This window comes from Oncorhynchus mykiss, chromosome 17, assembly GCF_013265735.2.
Source record: "Oncorhynchus mykiss isolate Arlee chromosome 17, USDA_OmykA_1.1, whole genome shotgun sequence".
Taxonomy (NCBI): Eukaryota; Metazoa; Chordata; class Actinopteri; order Salmoniformes; family Salmonidae; genus Oncorhynchus; species Oncorhynchus mykiss.
In genome coordinates, this window is record NC_048581.1 from 72,451,321 (window position 1) to 72,478,913 (window position 27,593).

A 27,593-nucleotide genomic window follows, 5' to 3' on the forward strand; every position below is an offset into this window, starting at 1 on the left:
TGTTACATCTGGACATGTCTAAAGGGCTGGGAACAAGTCGCTAACCCCTTTCCCTGGTCTCTTTCCTGTCTAGGGCAGTGGGGGGAAAGGAGAGGAGGGGGGCTGGGGATCGATTTGTTCTTTGACATGTTTTTCCTGGTGTCTCTGCTCCCTTTCTCTCTCTATTGCTTTGTCTGTGTTCCAGGTGGTGGGACAGAGCACTGCACACAGAGACCCTCATAGTCCAGGAAATGTGTCTTCAGTCCAAAGCATGTTTTTATAGTCTATGCTACATCTGGTGGGATATTTACCCCTGAACCCATTCTCTTGTCTGTCCAGACCCATACTCCAGTAACAAAAGAGGTTTGTGAAATAATAATGAAAACAACACGGTCAGATACAGCACTCAATACAGCACTCTCCAAAGAGAAACACAACTGACTGTGCCAACGACCAGGCAAGTGCTATCTTTAGAGGTGATTTGCCATTTGCAGAACATAAGGGCAGGAACTGCAGCTGTGAATGTGCTACTGACACATAACATTGACCTGGCTGGCTTGAATAGTAGGCTAATATTTCATGAAAACATTAACAAGCCCATACAAAACTACACTGTGTGTAATGAGTCATATCATTTGAGGCTTTGTAAAAGTTAATCAGCCTATGTAAGAGAATACAAACTCCACATACAGTAGCAGGTGCCATCCATTTTTCAGATAGTCTAGTCTAGCGGACCTGAATCACCTACTGTGGCCTAATATATCTGCAACACACAGTGCTTTCTGCACCAAGCCATCTGGATTGGGGAGTTTGCAATGTGTAACACATGACATGCCTCTTCAGTCCATAGGCCAACCCACTGGGCACAGATGTCAATTCAATGTGTATTCTTTGGGTCAATTTAATTTCATTGAAATGATGTGGAAACAACACTGATTCAACCAGTGTGTGGCCAGTGGGAAGTGCTCTCCAGCGATTGAACAAAGGTGATTATTCTATTGTACTTTCCTCCATTCACCTCTGACGGTAATATATCCAGGAGGATCAGCTACAGTGTCTGACCTTCTAGTTTGTAGAAGAAAAAAAAAAAAAGAGGCTAAATTTGACCCTCCCAACCTGTGGGTGTTTAACCAGCGATGTCAGCTGGCAAATCAGGGGCCCCAGGTGACTGACTATTCCAGCTTCCCCTTGTGTCTCGGGATGTCTCTGTGTCCTTGAGCAGCCCATGCTTGAGCCCAGATAGAGGTTACTGAAAGTTTGGCTTTCCTTGAGCCTTGAGGAATGTACACAGCACCACTCAATCAGCCGACATTAGCATACCTAAGGGGTTAACGTTGTCAGCCTTGTCCATCTGTTGCTAAGGAAGGGTTGCCTGTTGTGCGGGAAACAGGGAGAGCGGTTTCCTGTTATGTAGAGCGGTTTTTAAAGGGTTGCTTTTCTCCAATCATGCAACAGATGCCCAGCCAGAAAGCCGGGCCAACAGCAAAAGCTTTTGGTGTCCTACAGAAACTGTTTTTAGAAACTGTTTTTGGGAACTTTAGAGTTCCTAGTAGTCTGGAAATGTTTGAGGGACAAATACTGTATGTTCTGGAATATTATAGTAGCTCTTACAACACAAGTTTACCATGACTCATACATATTGGAAAACGATTTTGCTGACAGAGTTCTCAGACCTATCTCACATTCAATTTGTATTAATTATATATCAATTTCAATAAAGATATCAATATTGAAAAGGAACGTTTGTTTTCTTATTTAATAATAAGTTAATAATTAGAGACACTATGAAACCACAGATTCCAAAAATATCCACTTCATGTGACTGTGATCAATGCCTCATATAGCCTTGTATACGCACACATCTAATACATCCAACTCTGTCTCAAATACATACATCAAAGGTTAATGCATTAATTTATGGTTTACATACAGTATATAGCTATTGAAATTTGAAATGTCGACTTTTTAATGATCTGAATGTAGATTAAGTGGGTTTGGTCAGTGGTCCTTGTCCGCGCGATAGACCTTCCTCCTCATCAGGAACTGCGAGAGAGCACCTCCCTTCACGAGCGCACCAGTCGCCCATCGGATGCAAGCTATGTGGACAAACAGCTGCTACCTTGACGGAGAAATCCTCGACAAGTAGCGAACACTTGGATAAACAGCGAGAGAAGGTTGTGAACTTTTGAATTTAGACGAGTTGAATACTTTCAACATGAATTGGGGATAAGTTTCTAGAACCTGTGGATACATGTGGCGATTGTTTCCTGCTTGTGAAAAATATATGGATATATGTTGCTATGGTGGATGATGTTCCAAAATGAACCCAGGTACTGTATGTAATAATATTCATGTAGCGATGCGCATTCAATCAAATTGAGCTGCTATAGACTACTCATCCACCCAGTGTATTTACATAAAGGATGCTCCAAGTGTGTGTGCGTGACATAGAGAATTTCTCTATTTTGTGTTCACAACAAATTCACCTTTTCCTACACCACTTGAAATAGCATTGGATAAATTAAATGTAATTTAAAAAATCATTGCAGCATCATAGACCAAACAGGTACACAGTTTAGATTCGTTTTTATTTATTTGTATTACTTTTTCTTTGAGAGATCGCCTAATAGGGGGTCAGATCACTCTGGGTGAGAGAACAGCTATTGCGGAATAAAATGCAATGAGTAGTGATGGGTAGTGAAGGCACTCACCAGTGTCATCATGGATGTCCTGCAGCAGCCTATAGAGTGATTCATGTGGCATGTTATACTGTATGACCGATGATGTGATTATTTATTCTACTTTTGAGGTGAACCCAAAGATCTACTGCATTTCTACTGCACTGTGATGATTGGCCTATTTACTGTGTAGTTTATAGAAATATTGTTATTATTTGATGTGACATTTCATGATGTGACATTTCATGATTCCCTCACAGTCTGAGATCATATCATGTGAGCTTGGCAGAGTCAGGGTCCCAGTGTGTATTTTTCATTTGTTTTTTAAACATTTGTTTTAATTGAATTCTTGTTGCATAATTCATATCCTGTTGTTTGCAGAGGGACTTAGTGGGATGTTTGTTTTTTCTCCGTTTTATTGTTCTTTGACACACTGAAAGGACCTTTTCAGCAAAAGTGTGTGTGTGTCAGGGGAAAAATGACAAAAAGGAAGTCCATTTGTGTGAGAATTTGTACTCCTAGAAGGGTTCATGAAGGAGTAAGGGTGCGCTGTTAATGTCCTTTCCTCATGGACTTCCTGCGTGGAGTCCTCAAGGGGTGTCTGCTGGAATAGTTTATTAGTGGTGTTGGAAAACAACAATGAGAGAGAGCGAGAGACAGACAGACAGACAGACAGACAGAGGCAGACAGACAGACAGACAGACAGACAGACAGACAGACAGACAGACAGACAGACAGACAGACAGACAGAGGCAGACAGACAGACAGAGGCAGACAGACAGACAGACAGACAGACAGACAGACAGACAGACAGAGGCAGACAGACAGACAGACAGACAGAGGCAGACAGACAGACAGACAGACAGACAGACAGACAGACAGACAGACAGAGGCAGACAGACAGACAGACAGACAGACAGACAGACAGACAGACAGACAGACAGACAGTCAGAGGCAGAGAGATGGACAAGGAGTGAGAGAGCATAATGCCCGCAGGGTTTAATACGTTTTGTTTCACGACAGGTACTAAATTACAGGAAGAGGGTAAGTTTTGTTTCACGACAGGTACTAAATTACAGGAAGAGGGTAAGTTTTGTTTCACGACAGGTACTAAATTACAGGAAGAGGGTAAGTTTTGTTTCACGACAGGTACTAAATTACAGGAAGAGGGTAAGTTGTATGTCACAACAGGTACTAAATTACAGGAAGAGGGTAAGTTGTATGTCACAACAGGTACTAAATTACAGGAAGAGGGTAAGTTGTATGTCACAACAGGTACTAAATTACAGGAAGAGGGTAAGTTGTATGTCACAACAGGTACTAAATTACAGGAAGAGGGGTAAGTTGTGTGTCACAACAGGTACTAAATTACAAGAAGAGGGGTAAGTTGTGTGTCATGAAAAGACTTAACAACCAGTCAGCTATCTTTGACAGGTTCTCCATCCTTGAATTGTACTAGTTATTGAAAGCAAATAGCTAGAAAACACTTGACTTGACTGTAAGCTACATGCATGCAGTGCCTGAGTCTCAAAACATGGGACTTTGATATAGGTGAAATACAATAAAACTGGGTTGTGTCTGTCTGTGCATGTCGTTTTTGGATGAACATTAACTGATGATCATGCCATTTAAGTGTAGAACAATACGTCTCTATATTCCAGTCAGGAAGATATTGTTCCTACAGTGTGTTCCCTATGGCTTTGTTGTTTTCCCAGTAGATAGCCATCTGCATATCATAGAGTTTGAGACAAATCTGCAGTTTTTCTCTTTACAAATAAAAACAAAGGCTAAGGGATTGCTTTTTATATATCCATTCAACCAACATTCAACCAAATGTTTAAAAGGGTATGGAAATATGATTCTAGGTAGGTATTGCACCTTCATCTACTACTTCAATTACTAATGAGGTTGAACATTGCAATTGGACTGAAATTAATCATACTTTTCTCTCCTTTTCATTCCAGATTTACAGAAGCGACTCCAAGTTCCCCAACCAAAGATCCGCAATCACCTAACGATCAAGGTACAGTCCAAACTGATGTCAAAGCCTTGTCCCTCTACCCGGGGTCCCAAACCTCCCATCGCCCCAAAGCCCAGACCCTCCTTATCTGAGACAGAGCAAGAGGAGGAGCAGTGCCCCCCTCACGGTCTGAGCAATGGAGACCTGACCTCCTCAGAGGAGGAACCTGAGGACCCTCAGGAGGTGGCAGAGGACCACGTAACTCACCCCACAGAACACAACCAGGAGGAAGCAGAACCAGAAGAAAACCTCAATGACATCAGAGATGATGAAGGGGGGAGTGAACAGGAGGAGAAGGGAGATGAGGTAGAGAGAGAGGGAGAGGCGTTGACCGATGCAGCCCCATTGGATAACACTAGTGCTACTGACACTCACGTTGCAGTAGAGGAGGAAAACTCTAAAGAAACAGATGACTTGAACCTTGAGAGTGACAGTAATGACACATCTGTGGACCCTGAAGATGTTTTGATGCCGTGTCTCTCAGAGTGTGAGAGAGGGAATGAAGAAGCAGAGTGTGTCAAAGAGTGGAGGGAGGAAGAAAATATTTTATCTGAAGAGACTGAAACAGCCGAGGAGCCTACTGGATGTCCAGAAGAAGATGCAGAAGAACCAGACACAGAGGATTATGATCATGGGAACTTCCCTAGTCAACCTGCCGCAGACACTAACAGTGGGCTTGAAGATGAGGACAGATCCCCTGGTGGATATTTGCAGTGCAAGGTACCCACTGATGAGGCTGAGGAAGAAGCAGAGGTTCTCTCACTGGGAGCACACTGCTGTACACACACACCCGTCTGTGAAGACTATCCCTACGACGTGATTGGCCCTTCAGATGAGCCTGTTTACACATGTGACGCTGGTGAGCCCGGTGACACAGGCGTGTGGCAGCCCGAGCGTGCCACCAAGGACCCCTCTGGGCGTTTCCGTTTCTCTGGCAGCACTGAGGATATGTTTGGGCCTTACTCTGTCATTGAGGCGGTGCCTGCTGACAGGATTCGCACCGCTGAGCCTGATGTGAATCACGACGATATATGCTGTGGTGACAAACCACACACTCCAAAGGAGATGGACACAGCAGGCACCTTTAACCAAGAGCCTTATTATGTGTCATCAGACGACGTGGCAGAGCTAGAGGATAAACAGAAACTCCCAGAAGAGTGTGAGGTCCAGGACAGTCCTGAGCAATCCACCCAAGACAGAGAAACAGCTAAGGAGGATATGGATGAATACGCAGACATCGATGACTCCCTCTGCCCAGAGGGCCATGACTTTCAGCATCTGGAGGGTGCATCATCAGAGGACTATGTGGAGATTGGGGACGATGATGAGACGGATGACACCGAGAAGAAGCAGATCAGAGGCAGGAGTATGAGAGAGAGAACAGCCAAGCGTGAGCAGGCTTTCTCCAGCCAGCGGAACAGCTGCCAGCCCCGTCTCAGGCTGTGTAACATCACAGTGCCAGCAGACCTGGACCGGACACGGACCCCAGAGCTCACCAACAGGGTGGTGTTCGCCCACACCACAGAGGCCTTCGAGGAGGACATTGAGGAGCTGGACGGCCACATCGTGCCTTATTACGAGGACTCCAACTCAGATAGTGAGGAGCACATCTATGAGGAGGCTGGCTTTGACTCTGAGGGGGAGAACTTTATCTCTAAGAGCATTGTGACGCGGTCACGCTCCTACTCTGGGAAAGTTCCGGGTTATGTCCCTGAGACGGTTCCTGAGGAGACATCAGAGTACCAGAGTACTCATGACTACTGTACTGTGGCCTTAAACCAAAATGGAGAACCTCTGGTACGTCCTGAGCAGCCTGAGATCAACAGACTCATCCCCTCTCTGAAGCCACGCCGCTTCCTACTATACCCACGCTCATACTCCGTAGAGGGTCAAGAACTGTCATCAGGCGCTCACACAGAGGCTGACCAATCGCTGAAAGAGGAAGACAGGATGAAAAGGACAGATGACACCCTCTATCTGCCATGTGTTGTCACTTCTTCAGGAAGCATTTCTCAACAGAGCCACCAGTCATCCAGCGGCATTTCCACGCCAACTTCTCTGGTGGACATTCCACCTCCCTTTGAATTGGCTTACATCACCAAAAGACCCGTCACTAAAAGCTCCCCATCCCTCCTGATCAGCGTCTCTCCTGAGTCCACAGACAACAAGCCCAAGAAGCAGAAGTCCTCATTCAAGCGCTTCCTGGCCTTGAAGTTCAAGAGGAAAATGGACACTAAAGGCTTTGGTGATGGTAGCAGCCGCTCCTCGCGCTCCTCCTCTGAGTCCAGCCACCACGGGCCAACAAGAATCCTGGACCTAGAGCGCAGGAGCACTGGCTCCCCTCAGCCCCAGTCCCAGTCTCGCATGGTGAAGCCCCAGCAGCGTCCTCCAGACCTGCCCTCAACCTTCCTGCCCTACAAAGATCACAGGAAAGGAGACCCTAAAGCCTACGGAAGCAGGGGCGTGTCCAGGGTAGAGTCCTTCGAGGAGCGCTCCCGTCGCCCCCTCATGCCCCTCCCCCTGACCAAACCCCGCTCTATCTCCTTCCCCAATGCAGACACATCAGACTATGAGAACATCCCAGCTATGAGCTCTGACTATGAGAACATCCAGATCCTCCCTGGAGGGAGACCCACCAGATCCATGACTGTCACAGAGTTCTTTGAGGACCCCAACCGCATGGTGGCCCCCTCTAATGACAACGATGGCTATGTGGATATGAACAGCTTCCCTGGGATCGACAGCAAACCCCAGTCACCTGAGCAGGAGCCTGAAAGGTACAGTAATTTGTTATACTCTCGAATGTTGGGCCTCTTCAGTGATTGTCTGAACTGAATTACCAGCACATGAAAAAAATGCCTCTCAATTTCATACAGTCTGCAGAGAGGGCTCTTCCCCATAGTACTCTGCACACACTGTTTTCTAGTGAACTGGTTTGACCAGGCTCCTTCAGTTCAACATTGCAATCTCCAGACCAGCTGAGAGATAACTGTAGCTAAAATGAACAGTGGGCTCCTGGCTGACCACACTTCTCTTTTTTGGAGAGTGTTGTGTTCTGTGAGAGATGAGCAGCCTGCTGTGCGGAGGCTCATTGGGTTTGGGAAGATGGACAATGCTTGTGGGAGAGCTTATCCCACTTTGTCATTTTCTGGATTTCAAGGTCACACCTGGTGTTGGTTTCATATGTCTTTTGAGGGGATGGAATAGCTCACAGACACTGAACACTGTAGACAGAGCTTTATGAGAGAGAGAGAAAGAGAGAGAGAGAGAGAGGTAGGAGTAGATTGGTATAATTGCTCTCCTGTCCTTGACACCTGTGGTTAAGTTTAGGATCGCTTTTATTAAAGGCAGTTTCCCCAATTGCCTCTCTTTCATTGAGCCCAGGAGGGGTGGTGAGATTTACAACAGGGCTGAATAGAGATAGGAGGAGGACTCACTAGGACCTGCTAGAACCAAATCTCTCTGTTCTCAGCCACTACTCTCTACAGCCACCTCAGGTCACCCTCCAGTCACATTTAGACACCTGTTTGATGGTGGCTGTGTTTTCATAGGGGCAGAACATTTCTACAGGCCTCTTAACAGATGTTTTATTCATTTTCACAGCAATTTCTGGGAATTTATGGTTGCGGTATGCAAAGCTGCTTATTTCACACTTATTGTGATCATTTGAATTCATTATTTATATTTTGAAAGATTTGCCTAGATGGAGTGTTCTATTAACATGCAATTACAGTATATTTTGATTAATAGAATAATTAAGCAATAAGGCACGGGGGGGTGTGGTATATACCCAATATACCACGGCTAAGGGCTGTTCTTATGCACGACGCATCGCGGAGTTGGCCATATACCACAAACCCCAGAGGTGATGTATTGCTATTATAAACTGGTTACCAACTTAATTAGAGCAGTATAAAATTAAAGCTTTGTCATACCCGTGGTATACGGTCTGATATACCACGACTGTCATCCAATTATGGCTACAGTAGGCATGTATCTTTCCTCTCCCCCAGAGCAGGATATTTTTCAGCTGTTGACGTTATCGATTGGGCTCATTGTGTGGTGGTGGTCTGAAATCTCAGGCCCTGCTCACCGATCTAAAGGGGACTATCTGTCCTGTCGCCTCGGCTGCATTCTCCCTGGAGATACCTCTGTTGCCGTGGATGCTGTGTCTGTTTTGTTTCATTTTGCTGTGTCTGTGTGTGTGTTTGTGTGTGTCTGCATTCGAATGTTAGGGTGTGTGTTTGTATTTGCCTGCCAAGCTTATGCTGAAGGGTTGACATTGCCACTGTCCGGTGGACCGATGATGGCAGGGTGATTTATTGAGCATGTATTCAGAAGTGAACACTCTTCTCTCACCACCCAATAGAGAGGAGCGAGACTGTTGAGGGCAAAGGGACAGTGGGCTGAAGTAAGACAATGGGATAATGCCCACATAAGAAGGCAAATAGTTACCACAAAGTTAGAACGTTGCAACAGTATCTTTTTTTTTACACCAGATTTGATTAATATACAACACAGTTCTCACACTGTTTAGCATAGAAAGGCAACGAAAAACACATTTTGTTTGTAAGTGTAAAGTAAGGCAGGGTAAAGAAATGCAAAGTAAGAATTTATGCAGACATGAATGAATGTGTGTGCCTGTTTAAACTAGGGTCCTGCTGGATCAGAGCTGGAGCTCACCGGGACAGACTGAGACTGTCTTACCCTTGCCAACATAGCTGTATAGGGACAAACAGAAGAGTGAGCTCTGTGAGAGAGCATCATGTCAGAAAGGAAGGCGTCTTGACTGTGCTTGTGTTCTTTTCAGAGGGCAGTCAATGTGCTTATGCAGTACCAGTAGGATCAACAGCACCAGTGAACTAATGTCATCCCACTGGAATAACCTCACAACAGACCAAACCACAATAGTCAAGATAATATATATACAGTGTACATACTGTATATATTGTGCAGGTCTTGTTATAGATTTATATATTTGTTCCATCTGCAACATATGCAAATATATTATTAGAGAGAGTGAGAGAGACCTGCCAATTATACACACACACACACACACACACACACACACACACACACACACACACACACACACACACTCACCGGACAGTTTATTAGGTACAGCACCCCGTTCACGAACATGGATCGCTCCTACAGTGAGTCACGTGGCCGTGGCTTGCTATATAAAGCAGGCAGACAGGCATCATGACATACTGTTTGATTGAACACTGGAATGGGCAAAACGAGTGACCTAAGCGACTTTGAGCGTGGTATGATCGTCGGCGCCAGGTGCGCCAGATCCAGTATCTCAGAAACGGCCAACCTCCTGGGCTTTTCACACACGACAGTGTCTAGGGTTTACTGTGAATGGTGCGATAAACAAAAAACATCCAGTTAGCAGCAGTCCTGTGGGCAAAAACAGCTCGTTGATCAGAGTGGTCAAAGGAGAACAGCAAGAATTGTGCAAGCTAACAGACGGGCCACAAACAGATAAATAACGGCGCAGCACAACAGTGGTGTGCAGAACAGCATCTCGGAATGCACAACTCGTCGATCCTCGTCACAGATGGGCTATTTCAACAGACGACCACACCAGGTTCCACTCCTATCAGCTAAAAGCAAGAAGAAGCAGCTCCAGTGGGCACGCGATCACCAACACTGGACAATTGAGGACTGGAAAAACATTGCCTGGTTTGATGAATCCTGGTTCCTGTTGCGTCATGCTGATGGCAGAGTCAGGATTGGGCATCAACAGAATGAGTCTATGGACCCCTGCCTGGTACAAGCAGGTGGCGGTTTTGTAGTGGTGTGGGGAATGTTTTCTTGGCACAAGTTAGGTCGCTTGATACCAATTGAGCAATAAACGTGTCCGACACTTTGTATGATTCATGCCCCGAAGAATTCAGGCTGTTCTGTAGTTCTAGATGGGTGTACCTAATAAACTGGACAGTTTACAGTGTACATACTGTATATATTGTGCAGGCAAATATAGTCTTAGAGAGAGTGAGAGAAACCTGCCCATTATTCTTATTTATGGTAAAAAGGTTTACTCGACCTTGAGATACAGCAGCATGATGGGTAAACCCCTAGTGCAGCCTGTACAAATAGTTCCTCTTTGCCTCTGTGCTGTGTTCTGTTAGTTCTACTCAGAGAGCCGTCCTGAGTGCATTGTTGAGGACGGTGGCTGTCCTCTGTGGCGAGGTGGCCGGGTGGACTGCAGGCCTGTTGGGCGGCAGGGCTACGGGACTTTGGGGCTGCAGGGAAGGGTGTGGGTACTGCAGGCCTGGAGCCAGGCCCTCTGAGGTCATTGCCAGGTCATCCCCAGGGAGGAAGAGTCCTGCCTTAAAGCCTTCCACACTGCTCTGCTGTTTACAGGAAATGCAGGATAAGGGCAGAGGAGGGAGGGAGGGAGACAAGGGTGAGTGGGTAGGGGAAGACTGAGGAGATCAGGGTCACCAGGGCTGGATTGTTTGTGTGTGTGTGTGTGTGCGTGCGTGCGTGCGTGAGTGTGTGTGTGTGTGTGTGCGTGCGTGTGTGTGTGAGTGTGTGCGTGTGTGCGTGTGCGCGTGAGCGCGTGAGCGCGTGAGTGTGTGTGTGCATGTGTGCGTGTGTGCGTGTGCGTGTGTGCGTACAACAAGACGAGGTGTTGTCAGGAATGTAAGGTCTGACCTAGAACTAGAATGTTCTGATGTCTTCACTGGTAGAAGAGGGGAGGGGTTACTGGTTTTACTTTCCAGTGATGATGACATGGATGTCTTATGGTGGGTTTTCTAAAATGGTTCAACATTCAGCACCTTTTGAACCTTTTGGCATTCAGGTCCAAAAAGTAACTTTATGAGCACTTCTGCAATGGGCAAATATGAGTGGAAGATGTCGTTCAAATCAAATAGATTTACCTCAGGGCAAGGCGGCATTTGCCACACCACTTTTTAATCGTGTGTAGCAGTGCCCCATCATTTGTTTTTTAGACCGATTTGCCACATGATTTGACAACTCGTGCACAATTTCTCTGTCCTTCACATGGGACTTCTGGCTGCAGGCTCTTAAGGTGTCTTAACCATTCAGATACACGTAAATCGCAGGTCGCGTGGGTCGGGCACAAAGATCAAGGCGTTGTCTCCACTTTCCTCTGGTATTTATTTAGCAAGCGTGATAACACATCACTCCCGATAGACACAAGCAAAAACTCTTCCATAAATGTAGCAGCCTATACACCTAATCATTAGCCAAGTGACATGCTGTATTGCATGGAATTACAAGACAATTATTTAGTCTGATTAACTGTAGGCTACTAACAACAGCAACTGCATAGTCTAGCCTTCTATGTACCTCTGGCCGGGGTTAACGGAGCGGTAAAGATGTGTATTTATAGCCCTTTTATTTGTAAGAAAATGTAAATGGGAGAAAATGTGGTTTATATTAAAACTTGGGCTGACTAGTTTACTTCTACTTTTTCTGTTACGGTGCGTGAATGAGGACCCAAAAGCGAATTAACGTAAACAGAGCTTTAATGACAAAACATAGGTAGGCTCAGATGGACCGGCAGATTCCGACAGGACAGGACAAGGTTGCAGCAAACATGACGATAGTCTGGTTCAGGCATGAATAACACAAACAAGAATCCGACAAAGACAGAAACAAAAACAGAGAGAGATATAGAGGACTAATCAGAGGGAAAAAGGGAACAGGTGGGAAAAGGGGTGACGAGGTAGTTAGGAGGAGACAAGGAACAGCTGGGGGAAAGAGGGGGAGAAAAGGTAACCTAATAACGACCAGCAGAGGGAGACAGGGTGAAGGGAAAGGACAGAAACAAGACACAACATGACAATACATGACAGTACCCCCCCACTCACCGAGCGCCTCCTGGCGCACTCGAGGAGGAAACCTGGCGGCAACGGAGGAAATCCTCGATCAGCGCACGGTCCAGCACGTCCCGAGAGGGAACCCAACTCCTCTCCTCAGGACCGTACCCCTCCCAATCTACTAGGTACTGATGACCACGGCCCCGAGGACGCATGTCCAAAATCCTACGGACCCTGTAGATGGGTGCGCCCTCGACAAGGATGGGGGGGGGGGGGGGGGGAGACGAGCGGGGGCGCGAAGAACGGGCTTGATACAGGAGACATGGAAGACCGGGTGGACGCGACGAAGATATCGCGGAAGAAGAAGTCGAACTGCGACAGGATTAATGATTTGAGAAATACGGAACGGACCAATGAACCGCGGGGTCAACTTGCGAGAAGCGGTCTTAAGGGGAAGGTTCTGAGTGGAGAGCCAAACTCTCTGACCGCGACAATATCTAGGACTCTTAGTTCTACGCTTATTAGCAGCCCTCACAGTCTGCGCCCTATAACGGCAAAGTGCAGACCTGACCCTCTTCCAGGTGCGCTCGCAACGTTGGACAAAAGCCTGAGCGGAGGGGACGCTGGACTCGGCGAACTGAGATGAGAACAGCGGAGGCTGGTACCCGAGGCTACTCTGAAAAGGAGATAGCCCGGTCGCAGACGAAGGAAGCGAGTTGTGGGCGTATTCTGCCCAGGGGAGCTGTTCTGACCAAGACGCAGGGTTGCGAAAAGAAAGACTGCGTAAGATGCGACCAATAGTCTGATTGGCCCGTTCTGCTTGACCGTTAGACTGGGGGTGAAAGCCGGAAGAGAGACTGACGGAAGCCCCAATCAAACGGCAAAACTCCCTCCAAAATTGAGACGTGAATTGCGGACCTCTGTCCGAAACGACGTCTGACGGAAGGCCATGAATTCTGAAAACATTCTCGATGATGATTTGTGCCGTCTCTTTAGCAGAAGGAAGCTTAGCAAGGGGAATAAAATGAGCCGCCTTAGAGAACCTGTCGACAACCGTAAGAATAACAGTCTTCCCCGCTGACGAAGGCAGTCCGGTGACAAAATCTAAGGCGATGTGAGACCACGGTCGAGAGGGAATGGGAAGCGGCCTGAGACGGCCGGCAGGAGGGGAGTTACCGGACTTAGTCTTCGCGCAGACTGAACAAGCAGCCACGAAGCGACGCGTGTCATGCTCCCGGGTGGGCCACCAAAAACGCTGGCGAATGGAAGCAAGCGTACCCCGAACGCCAGGGTGGCCGGCTAACTTGGCAGAGTGAGCCCACTGAAGAACGGCCAGACGAGTAGGAACGGGAACGAAAAGAAGGTTCCTGGGACAAGCGCGCGGCGACGGAGTTTGAGTGAGTGCTTGCTTTACCTGCCTCTCAATTCCCCAGACAGTCAACCCGACAACACGCCCCTCAGGGAGAATCCCCTCGGGGTCAGTGGAGGCTACTGAAGAACTGAAGAGACAAGATAAAGCATCAGGCTTGGTGTTCTTAGAGCCCGGACGATAAGAAATCACGAACTCGAAACGAGCGAAAAACAGCGCCCAGCGCGCCTGACGCGCATTAAGTCGTTTGGCAGAACGGATGTACTCAAGGTTCCTATGGTCAGTCCAAACGACAAAAGGAACGGTCGCCCCCTCCAACCACTGTCGCCATTCGCCTAGGGCTAAGCGGATGGCGAGCAGTTCGCGGTTTCCCACATCATAGTTACGTTCCGACGGCGACAGGCGATGAGAAAAATACGCGCAAGGCTGGACCTTGTCGTCAGAGAGGGAGCGCTGAGAAAGAATGGCTCCCACGCCCACCTCTGACGCGTCAACCTCGACCACGAACTGTCTAGAGACGTCAGGTGTAACAAGGATAGGAGCGGATGTAAAACGATTCTTGAGGAGATCAAAAGCTCCCTGGGCGGAAACGGACCACTTAAAGCACGTCTTGACAGAAGTAAGGGCTGTGAGAGGAGCTGCCACCTGACCGAAATTACGGATGAAACGACGATAGAAGTTCGCGAAGCCGAGAAAGCGCTGCAGCTCGACGCGTGACTTAGGGACGGGCCAATCAATGACAGCCTGGACCTTAGCGGGATCCATCTTAATGCCTTCAGCGGAAATAACAGAATCGAGAAATGTGACGGAGGAGGCATGAAAAGTGCACTTCTCAGCCTTCACAAAAAGACAATTCTCTAAAAGGCGCTGGAGGACACGTCGAACGTGCTGAACATGAATCTGGAGTAACGGTGAAAAAATCAGGATATCGTCAAGGTAAACGAAAACAAAGATGTTCAGCATGTCTCTCAGGACATCATTGACTAATGCCTGAAAGACAGCTGGAGCGTCAGCGAGGCCGAAAGGAAGAACCCGGTATTCAAAGTGCCCTAACGGAGTGTTAAACGCCGTCTTCCACTCGTCCCCCTCCCTGATGCGCACGAGATGGTAAGCGTTACGAAGGTCCAACTTAGTGAAAAACCTGGCTCCCTGCAGGATCTCGAAGGCTGAAGACATAAGAGGAAGCGGATAACGATTCTTCACTGTTATGTCATTCAGCCCTCGATAATCTATGCAGGGGCGCAGGGACCCGTCCTTCTTCTTAACAAAAAAAAACCCCGCTCCGGCGGGAGAGGAGGAGGGGACTATGGTACCGGCGGCAAGAGCTACAGACAAATAATCTTCGAGAGCTTTACGTTCGGGAGCCGACAGAGAGTATAGTCTACCCCGGGGGGGAGTGGTTCCCGTACTACAATCATACGACCGGTGTGGAGGAAGAGAGGTGGCCCTGGACCGACTGAACACCGTGCGCAGATCGTGATATTCCTCCGGCACCCCTGTCAAATCACCAGGCTCCTCCTGTGAAGAAGAGACAGAGGAAACAGGAGGGATAGCAGACATTAAACATTTCACATGACAAGAGACGTTCCAGGAGAGGATAGAATTACTAGACCAATTAATAGAAGGATTATGACAAACTAGCCAGGGATGGCCCAAAACAACAGGTGTAAAAGGTGAACGAAAAATTAAAAAAGAAATGGTTTCGCTATGATTACCAGAGACAGTGAGGGTTAAAGGTAGCGTCTCACGCTGAATCCTGGGGAGAGGACTACCATCCAAGGCGAACAAGGCCGTGGGCTCCCTTAACTGTCTGAGAGGAATGTCATGTTCCCGAGCCCAGGTCTCGTCCATAAAACAGCCCTCCGCCCCAGAGTCTATTAAGGCACTGCAGGAAGCTGACGAACCGGTCCAGCGTAGATGGACCGACAAGGTAGTGCAGGATCTTGAAGGAGAGACAGGAGTAGTAGCGCTCACCAGTAGCCCTCCGCTTACTGATGAGCTCTGGCTTTTACTGGACATGAAGTGACAAAATGACCAGCAGAACCGCAATAGAGACAGAGGCGGTTGGTGATTCTCCGTTCCCTCTCCTTAGTCGAGATGCGGATACCTCCCAGCTGCATAGGCTCAGCACCCGAGCCGGCAGAGGAAGATGGTAGAGATGCGGAGAGGGGGGCAACGGAGAACGCGAGCTCCTTTCCACGAGCTCGGTGACGAAGATCAACCCGTCGCTCAATGCGAATAGCGAGTTCAATCAAGGAATCCACGCTGGAAGGAACCTCCCGGGAGAGAATCTCATCCTTTACCTCTGCGCGGAGACCCTCCAGAAAACGAGCGAGCAAAGCCGGCTCGTTCCAGCCACTGGAGGCAGCAAGAGTGCGAAACTCAATAGAGTAGTCTGTTATGGATCGATTACCTTGACATAGGGAAGACAGGACCCTGGAAGCCTCCTCCCCAAAAACAGATCGATCAAAAACCCGTATCATCTCCTCCTTAAAGTCCTGATACTGGTTAGTACACTCAGCCCTTGCCTCCCAGATTGCCGTGCCCCACTCACGAGCCCGTCCAGTAAGGAGAGATATGACGTAGGCGACACGAGCAGTGCTCCTGGAGTAAGTGTTGGGCTGGAGAGAAAACACAATATCACACTGGGTGAGGAACGAGCGGCATTCAGTGGGCTCCCCAGAGTAACACGGCGGGTTATTGATTCTGGGCTCCGGAGATTCGAAAGCCCTGGAAGTGGCCGGTGGATCGAGGCGGAGATGGTGAACCTGTTCTGTGAGGTTGGAGACTTGGGTGGCCAGGGTCTCAACGGCATGTCGAGCAGCAGACAATTCCTGCTCGTGTCTGCCTAGCATCGCTCCCTGGATCTCGACGGCTGAGTGGAGAGGATCCGAAGTCGCTGGGTCCATTCTTGGTCGGATTCTTCTGTTACGGTGCGTGAATGAGGACCCAAAAGCGAATTAACGTAAACAGAGCTTCTTTAATGACAAAACATAGGTAGGCTCAGATGGACCGGCAGATTCCGACAGGACAGGACAAGGTTGCAGCAAACATGACGATAGTCTGGTTCAGGCATGAATAACACAAACAAGAATCCGACAAAGACAGAAACAAAAACAGAGAGAGATATAGAGGACTAATCAGAGGGAAAAAGGGAACAGGTGGGAAAAGGGGTGACGAGGTAGTTAGGAGGAGACAAGGAACAGCTGGGGGAAAGAGGGGGAGAAAAGGTAACCTAATAACGACCAGCAGAGGGAGACAGGGTGAAGGGAAAGGACAGAAACAAGACACAACATGACAATACATGACATTTTCAATCCAAAATGATTAACTGGAATTAATCAACAAACGCAATAGCTGACATAGACTGTGACTTAATGTTTTATTAGGCCTACAGTTGCAGGGATACAAACCTGCATAAAGCATGCTTAGCCCTGTGAGTTGTATTGTCCAATCATGTTTCTGTAACGTCTGAAGAGTGATGGGTGTGGAGTCAGGCGCAGAGAGCAGAAGATACGAGGGAAAAACGCTTTAATGTCCAAAACAACCAGGAACACGTACAAATGGGTGAAGCCAAAACACAGGCGCAAACACAACCCAAGGACCACTGGTAATAACCTGGACAGCGAAAACCCAAAACGAAACAATACACCTCTACGTACAAAGCAACAAGCCCGCACAAACACAAGCGGGCTAAACAAACTTAAATAACACCAACCCCAAAACCCCAACAAGAAACAGGTGAAAACAATTAGACAAAATCAAACGAAAAGGAAAAGGGATCGGTGGCAGCTAGTAGGCCGGCGACGACGACCGCCGACCGCCACCCGAACAGGAAGGGGAGCCACCTTCGGTGATATTCGTGACAGTTTCTTTCTCTGTGTCTGTATATAGGAAACCCCCTAGTCCTTTAAAATATAATTAATATGAACAAGTACAAGTTTGCTACACTTTGACAGAGTTTTCATCCTCCCCAAGGCCAGGAGTTTGTCCAGGAGTTTTTTTTTAAACTATTTGACCTGATTAGAAAAACTCTGGTCCCATCATAGCCCATATTAAAATGTTTTACAACACATAATTGACGTCATACTGTATAAGTTCCAGAGTTTTACCTGGTTAGGTTACCAGATCAGCAAAAACTACGGGCCCCAGAATTGTTTCTGTTGCCACACCACTCTGGGACCTGTGGTGCCACCTCTGATTTACCCTAATTTAAAGAGCAAGTGGGACCCAGTCTTGACCATTTAAACAGGGTGCTCACAGTATGACATGACACAGGCCCCACTCAAAAGACAAATAGCCTCTCAGATGCTCTTCTGTTGTTTGTGTGGATGCTCTATCATGGCAGTCACGATCATACAACACTGTCAGACATCTAGCAGAGCAACAAAACAATTTAAAACTGTTCTTGTGTTTTTAAATCCCCATCTGCGTTTACATTTCCCTTGTTGAGTCAACTAATGACCCTATTTACACTTTTCTTGTTTTCCAGAATAGCACCTGACCTGTGAATGCACAGAATACATATTTAAATGCTCAATGTTTAGCCTAATTGAAATACATATTGCAGTTGAAGTCCGAAGTTTACATACACCTTAGCCAAATACATTTAAACTCAGGTTTTCACAATTCCTGACATTTAATCCTAGTAAAAATTCCCTGTCTTGGGTCAGTTAGGATCACCACTTTATTTTAAGAACGTGAAATGTCAGAATAATAGTAGAGAGAACTACTTATTTCAGCTTTTATTTCTTTCATCACATTCCCAGTGGGTCAGAAGTTTACATACACTCAATTAGTATTTGGTAGCATTGCCTTTAAATTGTTTAACTTGGGTCAAACGTTTCAAGTAGCCTTCCACAAGCTTCCCACAAGTTGGGTGAATTTTGTCCCATTCCTCCTGACAGAGCTGGTGTAACTGAGTCAGGTTTGTAGGCCTACTTGCTCGCACACTCTTTTTCAGTTCTACCCACAAATTGTCTGTAGGATTGAGGTCAGGGCTTTGTGATGGCCACTCCAAAACCTTGACTTTGTTGTCCTTAAAACCTCTTTAGGGCTAGACACATTTTTTCTAAATATCTGCCTGACTGACATGCCCAAAGTAAACTGCCTGTTGCTCAGGCCCTGAAGCCAGGATATGCATATAATTGGTACCATTGGAAAGAAAACACTTTAACGTTTGTAGAAATGTTAAAATAATGCAGGAGTGATTATAACACAATAGATATGGTAGGAGAAAATCCAAATAAAAACCAACCAGAAATTATTTTTTTGGAGAGACCAATCTCTTATAAAAGTATAGGGGCATACTGAATTCTAGCTCCCATGATGCAATTCCTATGGCTTCCACAGCGTGTCAGCAGTCTATGTTCAAGGTTTCAGACTTGTAACTTCCAAAACAAATAAGAAATATGAGTTTTAGTACAGGGACACAGTCTTGGAAATTCGTGTTTGGGCGTGCGATGAAGACAAGACGCACCTGCCAAAATCGGTTTCCTATTGAACATACTTCTATCCATAAGAAATATTTTAGGGTATCTGAGGAGTAAATATAAATTTATTTTAACTTGTTGAAACAAAGTTTAGTAGTAGATTTTCGGATTCCTTTCTTTGCATGTTGAACGAGTGGATTACTCAAATCGATGGTGCCAAATAAACAGACTTTTTGGGATATAAAGAAGGATTTTATCAAACAAAACAACACTACATGTTATAGCTGGGACCCTTTGGATGACAAATCAGAGGAAGATTTTCAAAAAGTAAGTGAATATTTAATCACTATTTGTGAATTTATGAAACCTATGGAACAATATTTTGATGTGGGGCGCCGTCCTCAAACAATCACATGGCATGCTTTCATTGTAATAGCTACTGTAAATCGGACAGTGCAGTTAGATTAACAATAATTTAAGCTTTCAACCGATATAAGTATGCTTGGGGTCATTGTCCATTTGGAAGACCGATTTTCAACCAAGCTTTAACTTCCTGACTGATGTATTGAGATGTTGCTTCAATATATCCACATCATTTTCATACCTCATGGTGCCATCTATTTTGTGAAGTGCACTAGTCCCTCCTGCAGCAAAGCACCCCCACAACATGATGCTTCCAAACCCTGTGCTTCAAGGTTGGGATGGTGTTCTTCGGCTTGCAAGCATCCCCCTTTTTTCCTCCAAATATAATGATGGTCATTATGGCCAAACAGTTCTATTTTTGTTTCATCAGACCAGAGGACATTTCTCCAAAAAGTACAATCTTTGTCCCCATGTGCAGTTGCAAACCGTAGTCTGGCTTTTTTATTGCTGTTTTGGAGCAGTGGCTTCTTCCTTGCTGAGCGGCCTTTCAGGTTATGTCGATATAGGACTCGTTTTACTGTGGATATAGATTATTTTGTACCTGTTTCCTCCAGCATCTTCACAAGGTCCTTGCTGTTGTTCTGGGATTGATTTGCACTTTTCGCACCAAAGTACGTTCATCTCTAGGAGACAGAACGCGTCTCCTTCCTGAGCGATATGACGGCTGGTCCCATGGTGTTTATACTTGCGTACTATTGTTTGTACAGATGAACGTGGTACCTTCAGGCGTTTGGAAACAGCTCCCAATGATGAACCAGACTTGTGGAGGTCTAAAAACATTTTTCATAATGTTCTGAGGCCTTGTCTGATTTCTTTTGATTTTCCCATGTCAAGCAAAGAGGTACTGAGTTTGAAGGTAGGCCTTGAAATACATCCACAGGTATGCCTCCAATTGACTCAAATGATGTCAATTAGCCTATCAGAAACTTCTAAAGCCATGACATCATTTTCTGGAATGTTCCAAGCTGTTTCAAGGCACAGTCAATTTAGTGTATGTAACCTCTGACCCACTAGAATTGTGATACAGTGAAATAATCTGTCTGTAAACAATTGTTGGAAAAATGACTTGTGTCATGCACAAAGTAGATATCCTAACCAACTTGCCAAAACTATAGTTTGTTAACAAGAAATTTGTGGAATGGTTGAAAAACGAGTTTTAATGACTACAACCTAAGTGTATGTAAACCTTTCGACTTCAACTGTATATACCCCATCAAATCCTTGGAAAATGGGGACATGTACGCAGGTCTTTTAATAGAAAATCTCTGTATGCTCTTCTGAATTTGTCACAGTAGATTTAAGTCCCAGGTATTAAGGAAGACACTGGTTGCAAAGTCAAAGATATTGCCAGCATAATTATATTGCTGTGTAATGAGCATTTTAAAGTCTTTAAAGTATTGTTCGTATTGCCAGTTTTCCTGATGGCAAAATTATATACAGTGTAATGAGGGCATGTATTGCATATTGAACCAGGGAAACATAGAATTTTAAATGTGGAATAGTTATCTAATAAGTAACCATTAGGCTTCCTATTAAAGCAGTGGTTGAGCTGGAGTTAACTCTTGAAATGACCCTTAGTAGGCAGTAAAAGGCAAATATTTCAATCAAACTGTTCTGTGATGGTTTATGTATATTGTCATTAATGTAGCTCTATAGTACTTGATTTCTTTATGTGTACAATTATGTCCTGTGTGCCTAGACTCTGGGAGAGAGAGTACAGTACTATTCAAAGAGTGAGATATTATTGGAGAATCTGAGGATTGTGATGATCTCTGGTGTTGGTAAAATAGGGCCTTGTCTTGAACAGTCGTATATGGGAAGAAGTGCTGCTGGAGGCAGGCAGGTTGCTATGCAGAAGTTGTGCTTTTACTTACAGTAGAAGATGGGTGGTGCACAGATAAAATTGGCAATATTTACAAATAATTCAAACTATACATGTACATTTATTGAGACATGGATTGTATATGTGTGCCATTCAGAGCAAGACATAAGAATTTTGTGCTTTTGAACGAAGGATGGTAGTAGGTGTCATGCGCACTTGTGTCAAGAACTGCAATGCTGCTGGGTTTTCACACTCAACAGTTTCCTGTGTGTATCAAGAATGGTACACCACCCAAAGGACATCCAGCCAACTTGACACAACTGTGGGAAGCATTGGAGTCAACATGGGCCAGCATCCCTGTGGAACGCTTTCAACACCTTGTAGAGTCCATGCCCCAACAAATTGAGGCTGTTCTGAGGGCAAAAGGCGGGGGTGCCACTGAATATTAGGAATGTGTTCCTAATTTTTGGTATAGTTCATGTATAAAAGTAAGCAGACATGATCTTAATCAGAATCCGTTCACAAAGGAAACACCATTTTATTCACAATTCACAGTCGATGCATAGTAGTGAAATCCAGGTAGTTCACGTACTCTAGCCTAGAACGTTATACAGGAACAGGACATTAGAAACAGACGAGACGCTCCAAGAACTATCAGAAAATAAAATACACTTGATAGATAGAGTCTTGCAAATGTTCATGTGTGTGTAGTTTAACTTGGGAAAACAACATCTAACATGTTCAATGCAAAAACAAAACACTCTCATTTGGCAGTAGAGCACACTATGGAGAGATGTGCCTAGTGTGTCTTGGGCACAATATGCACCACAGTAGACACATGTCATATGGAATCAGGGAAACATATTTGAATTTTAAACGTGAAAATAGATCATGAAAATATATAATTTGTGCTTCATAATATATAGGTGGTGCAGGAAATGACTCTTTAGTCCAGACACTGGGTGAGAGAGTAGGTCTACTAGTCAAAGAGATATTATATTGTTGGAGAAGCTGAGGATGGTGATTTAACACTGGTATGACAGAGTGCAAAAACTGAAGCAGTGGTCACAAGAAAATGTATAAGGGACTCCCCATATTTTAAATACAGTAACTATGAGCTCATAGGATTCAAAGGTTCATAGACCCTCCCCTCTGGTCTACTCACCATCACTGTGACTTGGCCCCACAGGGGGATAGAGGGAAGTCACAGATGAGTAATGTCTTCTAGAGACCTCTTCCAGCCCAGTCAATAGCACCCGTGTGTGAGCCTACATTGTGGTGTGGCCCAAATGAAGGATGACTGTGTCTCAGTGAATATGAAGTCCTGCTAGGAACTCTTTTAACATTTGGTACTCAGAAGCTGAGAGGTTAGATATGCAGTACAGGCCTGTAATAGCCTCTGTCTTTATGGGGTGATCTCTTATAGTTATCAATATAACATGCTCGTTATACCCTCTACCGCAATGTATGTGTGTGTGTTTCCTTGTAAATCTTGGTACAGGACAATATGTGTGCGCCCATATGTGTTCATGTCAAACTGTGTGTGTGTGTGTGCGTGCATACGCACATGTGTGTGTGTGTCCCTCTGGTCTGTCTCTCTGTGATGAACCTGTTCACAGCAGGATCCCAAAGCAGACACTTCTTCTCATGCTATTAATGCCCCTGCAATCTGTCTCCCGTCATCCATAGTATTACTGTAGGAAGTAGACACACACACACACACTCAAACGCAAACTCACACAGCGGAATGGCTATTACATGCAAGGGCAGGAGGAGCGGTGCCTTGAAAAATGAAGAGCACATTTGACTGTCTTCTTTGCACTCTTGCAGCCCCTATAGTAAAACGTTATGTTTCTCTTCTCTCCCTGATGTTGCAGTGCCTACACTGAGCCTTTCCCAGTGAACCATACTCCAGCAGGGCTCTCAGCTGAGGAGGACCATGGACGTACCTCAGAGGAGGAGGAGGAGGGAGGAGTGGAGCATGGCTACGACAAACAGGTGAGACATCTAGCAGGAAAGACAATAGACTATGTCATTTTATGAACATGTATTAAGTCACAGGTTTCACAGATCTTCAAAGATTTGGGAATAGAACGGTTATGAGCTAATTTTTCTAAGATGGATGACCTTTACTTGTATTATCCACAAAATAATATTTAACTTGGCTACCATATTCAATGATGTGACTCACTTTCTGTACAAACTCCAGGTTCCTCCTTCTTTCTATTCAATCAGCCATTTTATAGCAGCCCAGAGATGGACCCCACCCCATCCCTCTGCCACAATAATATCAGCCTGGCTCTGGCCACGTGACTCACACTTCCTTGTTTTATTTTTCATCAAAAGGAGAGAAATAGTTGAGCCAGTCCCAGGAACAGTTCTCTGGATAGTGGGGTTTGGTCACATTCTAAGGAAGTGAGGATCAACATACTAGTCCGGTTATATTTGTACACTGTTCTGGTTTAGTAAAAAACTAGAAGAGTAAGACTAATGGCAATAATTCCCTAAAATGTGTTCATGTTTATTTTAGGTTCTAGAGGTTAAGAGGCTAGTGATTACATCGTTGTCGCCACGAACACAGCCAGTCAGCCTCTCATACATAATGCATCTGAATTTAAACCTGTGTATTTGAAAAATCTTTCTCGTCTATGCTCCACACTAATGAAATAATCAGTCTTATTTTGACAGCAGAAAATCTAAAACAATCTGAATTTGCTTTTCCTCAATCTCCTGTTCCCCACGTAGCTGTTGCTATTTATGTTTCACAGGAATAAGTGCACACATAGATCCTTTTAACATCAGCTCTGTTCATTCATCTCATGCTACTTTCCCTTCTGTCACGCAGATTGATGGGCGATCCAGAGCCTTCTACGTCGCCAAAGAGCTGGTGGATTCTGAGAGACTGTGAGTAACTCTTTTAATGGATTCAAAATCCTCCCTGCTTTAGTCAGGCCATTCACCACCTCTCTTGTTCTCTCTCTTTCTCTCCTCTCTTCCCTCTCTGTCCTCTTCATCACTGTTTTCACAAATTCATTGAGCAGCATCCACAGCAACCCAAACTGACAGACAATTATATTTAAACCATCAAGCATGAGAACCCGGGGATTATTGTGTGATAACTCCCGAGGCCCAAAGGGAAGCCGAGAGCCGGGTAACGGCCCTTAGGAGGGCCTTATTTATTTTATAAAATGGTTGCCAACATATAGTAAATGTGGTTTATTTCTTCCTTCCAACAGACGATATAGCCCAGGCAAAAGCCAGTTGTTCATTCTGAAGTTGCTAACCAAACAGGCTGGTCGTTTATTCTATTATCATGTTTTGACCAATGATCTATCTTGGCACTACCCCACCATTCTAAAAAAATATTTAGGAAAATCTAGAAATGCATTTATTAATGTTTTTACCACGTTTATTATATTACAGACACCTTAATGCTTACTTTTAAAAGTTATAGTGTTACTGTCCCCACTACAACAACAAAATACTTAAACACATGTAATTTTGTCCTTTAAAGATGAATTGAAATATTCCATGAATTCCTATGGAGGACTGCTCCTCCTGGGTAGTGCCAATATGGCTGACTGGGGGCTTCAAAGACTCTCACTTGCCAGTACTTAGCATCAGGAATCCAGGGTTTATTTACATCATTGGTTTTGACCCAGTCTTTCATTCTATTCATTCCACTTTGTTATGCTAAACAAGCCATTGGCATGTAGCTAGCTTCCACAGGGTCAATGATGACGAGAGACAAGCAATTCAATCAATAATTATTTAATAAATATAAATAGGAAACAAGAACTTCAGAAAATAATGATTTAATAAATATAAATAGGCAACAAGAACTTCTTAAAATAATTATTTAATAAATCATTTAGAAATAGGCAATTGTCGAGTCAATTCTACTGTATTAGTGACTGTATGTTTGTATGTGTTGTTGTATGTGTCGAACTGCAATGCTTTATCTTGGCCAGGTCGCAGTTGTAAATGAGAACTTGTTCTCAACTAGCCTACCTGGTTAAATAAAGGTGAAATTTAACATTTAAAATAAGATAGCTATGGAGGATAGCTAGGCTAACATTGTTATGCTATCCAACTAAAGCTAACACACAATCACATCAATCAGCTGAAGTGACAGCAAACTATGTGCATATTCATTTGTTTTACCTTTGTTTTTATTACCAATTCTTTGGATATATCCATTATAATGATCCTGATAAGTGAATTGGCCTGGATCAGAGAATCTGTCAGTCTAGTGAAGTTCAAATGCGTGCCACGGTGGAGATTGCAAAAATATATATAATAATGCTTCATGTTGCACAGGTCAGATAGGCACACACCAAGGCTTACAGTGCCTTGCGAAAGTATTCGGCCCCCTTGAACTTTGCGACCTTTTGCCACATTTCAGGCTTCAAACATAAGGATATAAAACTGTATTTTCTTGTGAAGAATCAACAACAAGTGGGACACAATCATGAAGTGGAACGACATTTATTGGATATTTCAAACTTTTTTAACAAATCAAAAACTGAAAAATTGGGCGTGCAAAATTATTCAGCCCCTTTACTTTCAGTGCAGCAAACTCTCTCCAGAAGTTCAGTGAGGATCTCTGAATGATCCAATGTTGACCTAAATGACTAATGATGATAAATACAATCCACCTGTGTGTAATCAAGTCTCCGTATAAATGCACCTGCACTGTGATAGTCTCGGAGGTTCGTTAAAAGCGCAGAGAGCATCATGAAGAACAAGGAACACACCAGGCAGGTCCGAGATACTGTTGTGAAGAAGTTTAAAGCCGGATTTGGATACAAAAAGATTTTCCAAGCTTTAAACATCCCAAGGAGCACTGTGCAAGCGATAATATTGAAATGGAAGGAGTATCAGACCACTGCAAATCTACCAAGACCTGGCCGTCCCGCTAAACTTTCAGCTCATACAAGGAGAAGACTGATCAGAGATGCAGCCAAGTGGCCCATGATCACTCTGGATGAACTGCAGAGATCTACAGCTGAGGTGGGAGACTCTGTCCATAGGACAACAATCAGTCGTATATTGCACAAATCTGGCCTTTATGGAAGAGTGGCAAGAAGAAAGCCATTTCTTAAAGATATCCATAAAAAGTGTTGTTTAAAGTTTGCCACAAGCCACCTGGGAGACACACCAAACATGTGGAAGAAGGTGCTCTGGTCAGATCAAACCAAAATTGAACTTTTTGGCAACAATGCAAAACGTTATGTTTGGCGTAAAAGCAACACAGCTGAACACACCATCCCCACTGTCAAACATGGTGGTGGCAGCATCATGGTTTGGGCCTGCTTTTCTTCAGCAGGGACGTGGATGGTTAAAATTGATGGGAAGATGGATGGAGCCAAATACAGGACCATTCTGGAGGAAAACCTGATGGAGTCTGCAAAAGACCTGAGACTGGGACGGAGATTTGTCTTCCAACAAGACAATGATCCAAAAATAAAGCAAAATCTACAATGGAATGGTTCAAAAATAAACATATCCAGGTGTTAGAATGGCCAGTCAAAGTCCAGACCTGAATCCAATCGAGAATCTGTGGAAAGAACTGAAAACTGCTGTTCACAAATGTTCTCCATCCAACCTCACTGAGCTCGAGCTGTTTTGCAAGGAGGAATGGGAAAAAATGTCAGTCTCTCGATGTGCAAAACTGATAGAGACATACCCCAAGCGACTTACAGCTGTAATCGCAGCAAAAGGTGGCGCTACAAAGTATTAACTTAAGGGGGCTGAATAATTTTGCACGCCCAATTTTTCAGTTTTTGATTTGTTAAAAAAGTTTGAAATATCCAATAAATGTCATTCCACTTCATGATTGTGTCCCACTTGTTGTTGATTCTTCACAAAAAAAATACAGTTTTATATCTTTATGTTTGAAGCCTGAAATATGGCAAAAGGTCGCAAAGTTCAAGGGGGCCAAATACTTTCGCAAGGCACTGTAAATAACCCCCACTGCACCAAACCAATTCATGTCTAGATGTTTCTAAGTTAATATTAAGTTCATACATGCCTGGCTGGGCCGTGGGACAGTGGATGCGCATTGA

The 27,593-nt window shown here is 44.9% G+C and overlaps 1 protein-coding gene across 3 annotated transcripts in view; it reads left to right on the forward strand.

Moving 5' to 3' along the window:
* The first annotated feature begins 2,038 nt into the window (after positions 1-2,038).
* LOC110494508 (FYVE, RhoGEF and PH domain-containing protein 5) overlaps positions 2,039-27,593 on the forward strand; it is a 70,409-nt gene continuing 44,854 nt past the window's right edge. For 2 of the 3 annotated variants that reach the window (XM_036950580.1, XM_036950581.1), the window contains exons 1-4: positions 2,042-2,309; positions 4,622-7,454; positions 23,403-23,523; positions 24,371-24,429. In XM_036950580.1, the coding sequence (XP_036806475.1) occupies positions 2,300-2,309; positions 4,622-7,454; positions 23,403-23,523; positions 24,371-24,429 (3,023 nt within the window). In that variant the 5' untranslated portion in view covers positions 2,042-2,299. Of the gene's footprint in view, positions 2,310-4,621; positions 7,455-23,402; positions 23,524-24,370; positions 24,430-27,593 lie in introns of all 3 variants that reach the window. The other variant, XM_036950582.1, reaches the window with a different exon arrangement.